Source organism: Drosophila albomicans, chromosome 2L (assembly GCF_009650485.2).
Source record: "Drosophila albomicans strain 15112-1751.03 chromosome 2L, ASM965048v2, whole genome shotgun sequence".
Taxonomy (NCBI): domain Eukaryota; kingdom Metazoa; phylum Arthropoda; class Insecta; order Diptera; family Drosophilidae; genus Drosophila; species Drosophila albomicans.
The window spans coordinates 29,038,705-29,051,404 of NC_047628.2; the positions used below are offsets into that span (position 1 = coordinate 29,038,705).

The window sequence follows — 12,700 nt, forward strand, 5'->3', positions numbered from 1 at the left end:
AGTATTTCATAGATACAAAAGTATCTCAAAGATACAAAAGTATCTGCAAGATGCTATTGCAGTTAAAAAAGCAAGATGAAGATGCGAAAGTATCTCAAAGATACAAAAGTTTCTCAAAGATACAAAAGCAGTTGGAAGAAGTATCTCAAAGATACAAAAGTATCTGCAAGATGCAATTGCAGTTAAAAAGTCACTTTGTCATGCAAAAGATTCAAAAGTATCTCAAAGATGCATTTTCAGTACAAAAGTATCTCAAAGATACGAAAGTATCTTAAAAAATCAGTTGGAAGATAAAAAAGTATCTCAAAGATACAAAAGTATCTTAAAAAAGCAGCTTTTTTAACTGAAATACATACTTTTGTATCTTTGAGATACTTTTGTATCTTTGAGATACTTTTGTATCTTCCAACTGCTTTTTTAACTGCAATAGCATCTTGCAGATACTTTTGTATCTTTGAGATACTTTTGTATCTTCCAACTGTTTTTTTAAGATACTTTTGTATCTTTGAGATACTTTTGTATCTTCCAACAAAAAAAAAGTATCTCAAAGATACAAAAGTATCTCAAAGATACAAAAGTATCTCAAAGATACAAAAGTATGTATTTCAGTTAAAAAAGCAGTTGGAAGATACAAAAGTATCTCAAAGATACGAAAGTATTTCATAGATACAAAAGTATCTCCAAGATACAAAAGTATCTGCAAGATGCTATTGCAGTTAAAAAAGCAAGTGGAAGATGCGAAAGTATCTCAAAGATACAAAAGTTTCTCAAAGATACAAAAGCAGTTGGAAGAAGTATCTCAAAGATACAAGAGTATCTGCAAGATGCAATTGCAGTTAAAAAGTCACTTTGTCATGCAAAAGATTCAAAAGTATCTCAAAGATGCATTTTCAGTACAAAAGTATCTTAAACATACAAAAGTATCTTAAAAAATCAGTTGGAAGATAAAAAAGTATCTCAAAGATACAAAAAGTATCTTAAAAAAGCAGTTTTTTTAACTGAAATACATACTTTTGTATCTTTGAGATACTTTTGTATCTTCCAACTGCTTTTTTAACTGCAATAGCATCCTGCAGATACTTTTGTATCTTTGAGATACTTTTGTATCTTCCAACTGTTTTTTTAAGATACTTTTGTATCTTTAAGTTACTTTTGTATCTTCCAACTGCTTTTTTAAGATACTTTTGTATCTTTGAGATACTTTTGTATCTTCAAACAAAAAAAAAGTATGTACATATGTATATACTTTTGTGGTCGCAAACTTCTTCTGCCTGTTATATGTAAGTTATAGTACCCTCCCCCTCTGAGTAGAGGGCATATAAAACAAAGAACAAAGTGTTAGATAGATATTAAAAAGTATTTCGAGTTGTGCCCATTTTTGTAGCATAATTTTCTGCACAATCCCAAGCTGGGTGAGGTGGGGGGAACTGGTCATTGGTGATGTCACATCTGTCTCCGGTCCATTTTGAAACTGTGGGGATCTGCAGAGCACTATCATAAATTATGCTGCGTCTCCCTTGTTCGCTGTGTGGCATTTAAGGCTTGGCATTGTTGCAAGTTGCCTGCCCCCCACCCCACTTGATTTATGCACGCCAAAATGCAACGAAATAAAATTTGTTACAAAAGGCAGAAATATCGACGCGATCAAATTGAGTGATTTATTGGCTATTTATCGGCGGCTCTCGAGCTCTGCTGGGATTGTGTCTCGCAACATGATGTAATTTTTAACGGCACATTTACATGACAGATTCAAGTGCAGCCTCGACATTTAACACAATTTGTGCGTATCATTTAATTGGATTAAAGCAAACCAGAAACAGAGTCACGTAAATTGGGTAAAACATTAAACATGTAATTCTGTGAAACATTTCTAAATCGAATGCAATCATTGTGTGTTCCTCACTTTCGATGGGTTCACGTATTTTCGCAGTTTAGCACACACCTTAAAAGTGTGCTTAGGAAACGCTCCTTAAAGTTTAACCACAATGAAAGCTGTTTGGAATGTAACCGTTGACGTTGCCGTTAAAATGTAACGTTAATTTCCCAAAGGCATTCCGTTGCATATCTAAAACTTTTTCGGTCCCCACAGAGGCGACAAAGGCGGAAAAAATGGAAAGAAAATTGCGTAGGTGTGTGCGTGGAAGATGTTTCCATTACAATCTAAAGTGTGACAAGGCTAAAGGCAAAACTAGTGTTGAATTGCGAACCTCGTTTAACAGATTTGCCATCAACCACATTTATAGGGAAATTCTGGTGAGGTAGAATACAGAATGAGACAGGCATAGACAGCTCGCTCAATTGAGAAGAGCTGCATGCATTGCTCATACGCCTAGATGTACAGAGGCAAAAGTGGCTAAAATTGGCTAGCAAAATCGCTTTGCTTGGCCAAAAACTTCGATAAAAACGCATAATTAAAGAGGCAAGAGAGAGGCACGAAGCCAGAGCCAAGCTAAAAGTGTAAAAATGAAAAAGAGAGAAATTCAGGGGAAAAGCGAGTCGCATAAATTCACATTCACCGCATCATACTCGTAATGTCCGCAAATCTCTGGCTCTGGTCCTTTGCAATATTAATAAGCACTCGAAAATGAAAAGGCGTCGACTCGACTCGACTCGAGGCCAGCACAGAACAGAGCAGGACAGTACAGTACAGGACAGGCCCAGGTCAGGTCTTTAAGGAATTTTAATGGGCAAACGGTTGAGGTGGAAAGGAGGGGAAAGGAGGGGCTGCCGCAGTTTACCTTTTGCATATTTTATGCTTGAATTTTAATGAAAATTAAATCGAAATGTGCGACACCTGAGTGTACTCAACGCACTTGTGATTTATATTTAATCCTTTCAGCTAGCAGCTGCACACCGTTTCACTCTTCCCCTCCTCTCCTCTCTCTGCAACTTGTTCGTATTGCATCAATTGTAGGCGTTGGTTGGTGGGGGGCAAGTCAAGCGCTTTGCGCTATACAAAATGGCAAATGGCCACGAGCGGCAAATAAAACATGGCACGCTGCTGATTGATGACTTTGACTTTTGGCCATAATTTATCATAGATACCAGGCCGCCAAGCATCTATTGTTGTTGTCGTTGCTGTTGTTGTTGTTGTTGCTGGCCGGCGGCGGCAACAGATGACGCTCATTCCGTTGAAAAATGCGCACAAAAGTGTCATAAAAGCCGAGCACAACAAACACGGAGACACAACAGATGAACAGATGACTGAGAATGAGGCCTGAGTGGGAGTCGAGGCCGAAAACTAATTGCAACAAATAATAAAAACTAATAGGCTGTCGAAAAAGGGCGACCCGCGGGCAGAGACGACTCTGACTGACTGAATGTAGGCAGTATCAGTTGTAAGTAGTAGCTTCCATCCTTCTCTTTTCCATTCTTCGCCCACACACGCCATTTGCCAGTGAAAAATGACAACGCAAATGGTTCTGGGAAAAACACAGCAAAAAAATAAGGAAAAGAATGTAAGAAAACTGCAAGGAATGGCAAAGGCAAAGATCATCATCATGAATCATCATCAGAGAACAGTGTCGTATGACACACGCAGACACACAGATGAGAGAGAGCGACACACACAAAACAGTTAGACAGTCTTCCCCACTTCCCCCTCCTTCCACTTCTCAACTTATCCATGTGCAAGTTAATGTCCTGTCAAGAAGTCGCTGCCTCGTTGCGCCCTTAAACGTCACAAATTGCTCGCATATCGCGTCTAACAGAGGGCAGACCCAACACCCCAGGAAAAGGGGCAGACGAAGAGAGAGAAATACAGTGAGAGGGAGCGAGAGGGGTTTAGAGAACTTACGAGCACATTATCTAAGCGAAGCCAAAGTTTTTGCTGTACCATGCATAAGGTGTGAGAAACGCATTCATTTTACTGAAGTACCTTGAGTGACTTTAGCTGAAATTTGTTTACATTAAAAGTGGATACTTATTTATCTCTATGTGCCTTTTAGCTAGCTCTCTGCTTAATCCCTTTTTGTTGGCAAAATGAACAGAGATTTAGCTGAGATTTATATATTAAGCAGGTTAAACGATAGATATGAAATATAGTTGAAAATTGTTTGACAAAGTCGAAGCAAATCCGTGCAGTATTGTTCTTGAAAAATACCAAATTAATATACCACAAAACATCAAAATATACCGACGGCTTTATTTGGTATATTGATATAGCACTTCATTCAAAATATACAGAAATATAATAATAGTATAAGTTATTTAAGAACAACATATTGGCTGGCTATATGGTATATTTTGCACTATATAGTATATTTTCAATATACCAAGTATATAAGCATATTAAATTTCAGTATATTTTGACTATCTTTGGTATATTTCTAGTATATATACAGAATTTTAGTATAAATGTATTTAATTTTGGTATATTGTGTACGCTATGATATATTTTAAGTATATTTTTTTTTTAGTATTTTATGGTATATTAATTTGATATATTTAAAAATTACTACTGCACTCTATTGCACAAATTTATTTATTTATCTATTTACATTTATCAAATTGATTTACTTACTAATTTACTTGCCACAAATTTACATTCTGTTTACATTCATCACTTGGCTTTAACGTACGATTTAAAAAGCCATAGGAATCTTTTAGTTGCATTTAAATAACTAACCCGCATATTGCTGTTTTTTCTAATTTCAGGCATCAGTTTCATGTGTTCAGTTGCATGCACCGGGCACTTCAGACACACATCGAGGAGGCAACCACCTCGCCAAGAGTGACACTTTGGCATGTGCGGCCAATTAGCGATGCCAACCGATGGTTGCAAACAAATAGAAAACGCTGACGGCCAATTGCCGGCACCAGTCAGCCAGCCAGCCAACCAGCCAGCTATCCAGCAGAGTCAGAGAATCAGCCACCCAAAACCAGAGCAGAGCAGAACAACAAGAGTTGAAGCAACCCACATAATGCCACACAGACGTTCGTCGAGTGCATTTTGTTGCAAGCTGTGCAGATTTTTATGAGTTCTGCTGTCGACTGCATGACTGACTGCTGCTGCTGTTGCTGCTGTGTGTTCAAATGTGGAAATAGAGACATGTTGGCTTTTCTGCTTCCGATTCGCAATAGTTGATGTTACCATCTGCCACAACATGCATGTGTTTGCCGAGTGTGTGTGTGTGTATGTGCAGCCATTGTTGCACAAACAAACCCGCACATACATGTGAAGAGAGAGCTGGAGAGACGGAGGGGCTGCCACATATGCTAATACATGAACGCAGCCAACCAAAGGATGTTTCCATCTCCAATCTGATGCATCCGCCTGCCGCCCACTTCAGCTTTCAACTAATCCCAGAAACTTTTGCTTCAATCCACAAAAGTTGCATCGATAAAAGTTAAGCAGCCTTAAATGCGACATCATAAAGTATCTATGGACATTTAACTAGCTGTCTGGAAGGAAAGCATACGATATACTACTCTGGGATTTGGAAGATGCTTTAAACTATTTGCAAATATTCGATGTATTGAATCATAACTCTCTAACATCTAACATCTATATTAACGCTCTTCAAACACCTCATCTTAACTAATGATATCAAACTATTCGACTTCTCTGCAACTATCAACTATCAATAACAATCTCTAACTTCAACGCCTCATCACACTTTTTATCGGATATAAATAAATGCCAGTATGTATTCTATATATTATGTGTTGCCAGTAACTGAGACGGAGATACATAAAGCATCGGCATTGAGACATGCCGGATTAATCGACTCCAGTTGCCGTGATCCATTTTTGTCGACAACAAACACATCAAAGTTGCGCAAATTGATGACCAAACGCTTCTGCACCTCGGTCACGCACATTTTCAGTATATCGTAGGTCTCTTTCGGGTTGAGATCGGGCTTCCAGTAACGCTGAAAGATGCTACCACAGAACATGCTTCCCAGGCCATGGCCAGCATGATTGATGGCCTGTGAGGCGCCCAATGAGTCTATGTAATGCAGAGCGGGTCCTTCGCGTACATCATAACCGGCCAGCAACATCGACACCTGATATCTGGTATTAGTGCGTATATAATCAGCCAGATTCTTTCGCGTAAAATGCGCTGCGGAACTCGGACTCAAATGATAGCCATTAACTATTTTATATTGTTGCAAATGCTTCGAAATGTAGTCGGTAAACTGCAGCGTGTCGCCGCCGTCGCCAATCGCAGCCAGCATTGCAAAGTCAGACAGACGATGAATTTTCGACTGATCTGTGAATAACATTTTAACAAGCATAGCGAAGAGATTTTATGCACTTACCGTCTCTTATGAACATAACAGACTTGGCTTGCATCGTATCGCAAGCCAGCATCACACAATCAGCGCCCTTTACGCCCAAAATCGTCTCCATCGCCATCGTAAGGCTCAATTTTGATAAAGTTCCTTCAACAATTTAAAGTGTAAACATCAAATTTTAAATGCCCAATGTGAATGACAATGTCACGCTAACTTGATCACGGTAAGTCTCGAAAGTATTACATATTTACTAGTTTTTAAGGTGCGATTAGTTTTTATTACTTCGGTTAAAAAAATAGACAAAAAGAGGTGCAGATAGCTTGCGTTTCCTTTCGCGAGTAAGCGATCAATGTAAAGAACGAAATGTAGCTTAGGAAATTTTCCAATTCCATGGGTAAAGATGATTACAGTCTCCAAAGAATTTCATTTTCACTAGTTTTTGAGGCGGAACTTTGGGTAAAAAAAAAGGTGAACCTTAAGATATTCATAGCTTCTTTATATATGCACTTATTGCGGTGTTTTCCTTGAGTCTGCTATCAAGGTAAAGAACGAATAGGCTCCCTTGCAGTTGCCTAGAAAAGTGGTCAACGCAATGGGAATAACATTGCCAGCCAATAGCTTAGGGAATTTCTGAGTTCGCTGTGCAAAGATGATGGCAGTCCGGCGATAAACGATGCTCTGCTCAACCCAATTGCTGTTGAAGACCGCGTAGTGCAAGCGTTCGAAAACATCTTCTACCAAAGTGCCGTAGTAGCAGATGGGAAATATTTGCATAAACAAGCCATAGATAAAGAATATGTAGTAGAAACGATCCTGTTGGGTTTCCACGTAGAATACCAGACCACACATCGCTGTGCCTAAAATGATGGCAATTACTATGAACTGCACCAGCATGGGCCCCGAAATCATGTCCATGGCCAGATCAAGAAGTCTGCAAGCGATAAATCAATTATTTGTGATACTTACGAGTAGGATAGTTTACCTATATAATTGCTGTTGATCTCGTATGCAGTTGAAAAGAAGCTGTTCGTTGGTTCGTTCATCACTTTGATTATCGTAGCCAATGAGGCCAATGCGATTGATGAGCAGCTCACAATTCCTTGCGACGAGACAGAGTGTCAACGGCGGAAAGAGATCGTCGACAAAGTTCTGCAGTATTTGCGTTGTGATGGAGAGAAATTGATAGGTCAAAGCAATCACATAGTTGCTCAACGAACTCTTCCAATCCAGCGGAAACCATGTGGGAAAAGGCAGCGTCCGTTCAGCAATAAACAAACAAGGCAACTCCGTTGTGATGGCCACACAACAGAATGTGGCAATATACATTTTCGTGATCAAGCTCAGCTCTTTGCACATGGATTTGTGCATCATGTGTTGCGCCTCGATGTCGTGGTCCACTCGCTTGTCCAGCTCAACGAGCACTTGCTCAAATTCGTTTAGCTTCTGCATGCGTCGGGTGTACATCAGAAACTTGACCACAGTGGCAACCGATGTGATGGATATGTTAAAGTTCATCAGATTGTCCAGTGGCAGCTCAAAGCTGAACATGGCCATCAGCAGTGTCATTGGATACACAACGGTGGCCAGCAGATTAAGCACTACAGCAAACCAGAACTGATGGCTTTCGTATGCTCTGTCATTCAAGGCGACGGCTCCCAATAGTTGCCACACCCGCCAATTGAGTGGGAAGTAGACACTCTTGATTGTCCTAACACTCTGGCTGGTCATGGCTCCGATGTCTGTCTGACAGTTTGAATCTGAATTTTGACTTTTATACCTGGGTCAGCAGTGGCAACTAATTTTGCTCGACAATTATCGCCATCAAAGCCAAGGAATAATTGCGGGAAGTTCGAAAAATCATTTTATAATTGTGAAATTTTTGCCAGATGCTATCGTCGCACAATCAACTATTGATTCGCTATAAATTTAAAAGCCGAAACTGTGATTTAAATTCTTTTTTGACTGTAACTGTGTTTGGAGTATGTCGCACAATCGTTTGCAACGTTTACTAGTGGCTCATTGCGTAATGCAAATGCAGTGTTGATGATGATGATGATGATGGTCGGTCCGTGCTTCAAAAGCACTTTTGTATGACAATAATTTTGCAGCTTTTCCGCACTTGAACACGCTTTCAGGCATCCCAACTTTGGGTTTATTCATTATCCCAACACAGTCCAACAGCGCTGCTGCATTTAACTGTCTCTCTCACCCTCTTCCTGTCTCTCTTCTATTGTTTGCAATTTTAATGTGATGGAAGTGTGCGCAATTCTGAATAATTATCACATCCTATTTTTTGAAATGGAGAATATATATTTCCGCAATTAAAAGCATATTTCTCTAGTACACTTAAAAATAATGACGACCCATTGTTTTTCGCCTTTCAATCATTATAAAATTATTTACGCTGCAATTAAAGCAATTGAGAGAATCGCATAAATAAATTAAGCATCAAACTATAAAGACGGAATCCTTTAATACCTGTTTTCGATTGAATCGTCTCCTCGTATCCTGGCATTTTTTGACAATTATATTCCTTACGTGAAACTCACTCACTTGACACTTCTCCTGCACAAGTTGCAAAATGTCTTTAATCTTAAGCGGATCGAGTTTTCCAAATAACTTTATTTCGCCTCGCTGTTTGCCCGATATTGTGCATGTGGCCAATGTTCTTTTGTCAAAGACTGCGTCAAGAAGAGCCCGAGTTGCCAACGAATAGCACTCCCAGTCTATGTTGTCGAATTTACTCCGATCGGCCTTTGTATTGTTTGCTCCAAATGTTACAGTATGACCAATGAATATTGGCGTCGCTTTCTGATTGTCATTTATCTCTGCTTGCTGTACAGGAATTGAGATTTCTTCTTCGTTGTTCTCTTGGAGAATTGCCTTTAATTCATCTATATGCAATTGCAATGCCAGCACAAGGTGCTCCGCATTTGTCTGTGTAGCCATCTCAATGCTCGACATGGTTAAAAGTTTTTAAATATTCAGCGATAATAAATTGAAAGTTTGTACATTTTAATGCAGCGTTGCATTTTACTTGTATCGATGCCATTTTCGATATATTTTACTAAGTAATCGATTGCCAAACTACACTTGAATTTCTCTTCTAACTGGTTTTTTTTGTTGGGTACACACTTTTCTTCATTAATACGTTGAAATAATTGAAAGTGTGTACATTTTGATGCAGCGTTGCATTTTACTTATATCGATGCCATTTTCGATGTATTTTACTAATTAATCGATTGCCAAACTGCACTTGAATTTCTCTCCTAACTGGTTTTTTTGTTGGGTACACACTTTTCTTCATTAATACGTTTTGTAAACATCGATTTGCGATAAGTGCCGTCAACTTGCGTGAATTTACATTTCAATCGATATATCGATAAATTCCAAATGCTTGTAGGGGCTAATTTATACATAGAAAATGTTGCTCGTTAGGAGTGTGGGAGCTAAATAGGAATTAGGAGTATGGAATATGAGCGGAGTTTGTGCCTTTTGCATTCAGATGAGGAGGAGGACAATGAAGATCATTTGAAGAGAATATCAATGTCTTTTAGCATTGACATATTGGATAGTTTAAAAAAGCAAAATCGATTCCACAGTTTAAACCAGACAGCTGCCTCAGAGCGTCATTGTGAGTACGAATATCGCATGTGTTCCTTCAAAAATATCTTACGTATTCCATGTGAATTTTAGCTCGCACTCCAGGCGGAGGCCTTTTCAGAAATAGCTTGTCTTTGACAGTGCCAAACAAATTTTATGCCGACAGTCATCAATATTCCAAGCAATTCGATAAATCCTACAAAAAAATATCAAATGAATATCGCAAAAGGAACGTCACAGCTTACGATACCTATAACTATAGGCCAACAACTGCGAACTACGAGTCAGCTTATCATCATAATGATCGCTACTCTTCAAATCCACGTTGGCAAAACGTTATAGGGAATTACGCTTATCCAAAGCCCTTCAAATTCCACCGTAGCCAAAAGAACTATTACGATCCACGATATGAGGAACAAGAAATAACATATAACAAACCCCATAAACATCATTTTCAGCGCAGAGAGTCGTATGATGACGACATATTTGGCAATGCAAGGCGTAAAGTTATGTACAAAAAAGAAAGAGCACCACAAAATAACTATTTCGACGATAACTTAGACTATTATAATTGGGATAGTGCGAGGAAGTATAGAGACAGACCGCACAAATCAAAGTTCCCTAAACACAATGGTTTTGGACTAACTGCATTCAGTGATACTTCACGGAATCCGCATCGACGAAAGTCCGGTAGGGATTATGAACCACACAACGATAGGAATTATGAATACGATGATTCAGACATGGAGGCAAACTACCAAAGTAATTACCTTAATAGGCCAACATTGAGGCAATACGATACCAGCTACTATAATAACGATCAGATGTATAATATGGCGGTACCTAGGAAAAGAAAATCGGTGACTTTGTTGGATCAAAGCTATGAGATACCATACAATGCACTGAAACGGACGGGGAAGATTGAACGCAAGAGCATATATCCAGAGCAACACACGCTGTCAACGGAGGAAATTCCCCACAAGAGAAAATATCCCACGCCACTCACAGATCGTAGATTCGATTCCGAGGAGGAGATGGAGATGGAGATGGAACCACAACCGGAACCGCCCAAACGCAGAGAGTCGGGCACTGATGTATGCTGGTCTAGATGCATAGACAATAGTTTGCCAAGAACCTACCAAAGATCGTCCCGCAATTTTAATACTTTCACGCGGCCCGATCATAGGCTAGAGCGTGGATCATGTCAGAAATGTCGGAAATCTCTAAAGGAAAAGATATCTGGTTTCTTCAAAAGATCCAAAAGCAAATCTCGTCGAGGATGCAATTCTAAGCGGAGGGGTAGTCAATACTGTTTGGATAATTCCAAATCTCTCAGCAGCTTCTCCTGCATTGTTGTCCAAAGGAAAACACCGCACTGCAGATCAACAACAAAGAAAACGACTAAATGCATACCCTATCCAACGGTTTACAGAGACAAAAGTTACGCTCAAATGGCAGTTGACGGGGAAAGCGATATTGTGTCCCAACCATCTACTTGTCCGAAGGTAAATTCCAAACAGTTTGAAACTGGAACTTCTAAAGCCTACCGTGAATCTTCTAGACAATGCGAAGCATCGCAAGTGAATGTTGAATGCCAAAATGCCAGAACATATGGCCCCAAAAGGGATGTTGCAACGAGAACTTGCTGCAGGCCGGCTTCCATGGATGACCTTGCTGCCTCTAGGACAGCCCGCCGTAGTTCTTGCAGTGCCACAAGAAAGGATCCCGAACGAAAGGCCAGTTGTGGAGCCAGTCAAATTAAGTACGACGAGAAGGCAGACTCTTGTTCCGCAACTTCAATCGAGAGAAAGCCTCAGCGTAGGAAGTCCGCTTGCACTTGTTTCCTAGATAATGATAATACAGATTGTCTAAGGGACAATTGCTCGCGATCTTCCTATTCCATGGATGGCTCAGTTAGACCATCAGCCTCTCCGCCAAAGAAGAAGAGTTGCGTTGCTTTGTCTCCCAATCGCAACGCAAGCTGCAAACAAATCCCTGGCAATGGCGAGACTGAAACACAAATGGAGTTCGGCAAGAGGCGCTCTGTAAGCCAAATGAAGCAGAGCACTATTAATGTTTGTCTGAAGATTAGTACAGCTGATGGTAACTTAGTGGAACCACCTCAGGTTATAGCCACAGTTGAGCCCAATCAAAACCAATTAGATTACAATAGGAGCAGCACTACGTTGGAATCAAGGCTCAAACCAAATGCCAGTGAAAATAACTTTGCAAATGTACGATCTTCTCGTCGTCATAGTCTGCAACCCAAGCCTATAATATCAACAGCTAAGAAAAGTATTTCGCAGTACAATGTGAAAGAAAAAGCATCTTGTCTGGACACACGCAGAGATGAGCGTGAGATACGTAGATCAATTTCCAAGGTGGAATTTGCCAACACCTCGCAGTCCAATCCCAAAGCAGAATTCCCTGCTGCAGAGATCTCTTATCCGACAGAAAGCCCGAAGATGAGCGACCCTTTACGACCATCTTCTTTAATGGAGGAACTGAAGCAGGAACTGATGGACACGCTAAAAAACGAACAGAAGTTGCTATGCCAATGCCCCCCTCAGTCGGCACCTATCTCACTATATCCATGTATTCCACCAAATAGCACTTGCCCTTGCCCCGCATTCCCAGTCGCAACAATTCCATGTTGGACACCGCTCTAAGCGCAACCAAATTGACAGTTTACCCAACAAGATGTTTAGGTACCGAAAATAAATAAGTCAAATTGTAAATTCGAAATATTTAACTGAATAAGAGATGTGCGAAAATTTAAATTTGTTTACTTATCGAATCATAAATATCGATACAATAGAGCTGCATTTCTGCGATTATCGGTAGCATCGTCGAAGCCA

General features: G+C 39.9%; 2 protein-coding genes across 4 annotated transcripts; one reads left to right on the forward strand and one right to left on the reverse strand.

The window, feature by feature from the left end:
* Positions 1–5,635: 5,635 nt before the first annotated feature.
* Positions 5,636–9,292, reverse strand: LOC117564908 (probable proteasome subunit beta type-2). Of its 2 annotated transcripts, XM_034243862.2 has the most exons (4): positions 8,718–9,292; positions 7,222–8,643; positions 6,264–7,170; positions 6,065–6,209 (listed from the first exon to the last, which is right to left on the reverse strand). In XM_034243862.2, the coding sequence occupies exons 2-3, from the start codon at positions 7,965–7,967 to the stop codon at positions 6,747–6,749; spliced, it is 1,170 nt and encodes a 389-aa protein (XP_034099753.1). In that variant the 5' UTR covers positions 7,968–8,643; positions 8,718–9,292; the 3' UTR covers positions 6,065–6,209; positions 6,264–6,746. The 2 variants fall into 2 exon arrangements, with proteins under 2 accessions (XP_034099755.1, XP_034099753.1); XM_034243864.2 differs by lacking the exons at positions 7,222–8,643; positions 8,718–9,292 and having other exon boundaries at positions 5,636–6,214; positions 6,264–6,444.
* A 325-nt stretch (positions 9,293–9,617) lies between these two features.
* LOC117565159 (uncharacterized) lies at positions 9,618–12,622 on the forward strand. 2 transcript variants are annotated; one of them, XM_034244143.2, is made up of 3 exons: positions 9,618–9,873; positions 9,936–11,347; positions 11,404–11,543. In XM_034244143.2, exons 1-3 carry the CDS (start codon positions 9,708–9,710, stop codon positions 11,431–11,433), a joined length of 1,608 nt encoding a protein of 535 aa, XP_034100034.1. In that variant the 5' UTR covers positions 9,618–9,707; the 3' UTR covers positions 11,434–11,543. The 2 variants fall into 2 exon arrangements, with proteins under 2 accessions (XP_034100034.1, XP_034100033.1); XM_034244142.2 differs by having other exon boundaries at positions 9,936–12,622.
* The last annotated feature ends 78 nt before the right edge of the window (positions 12,623–12,700 follow it).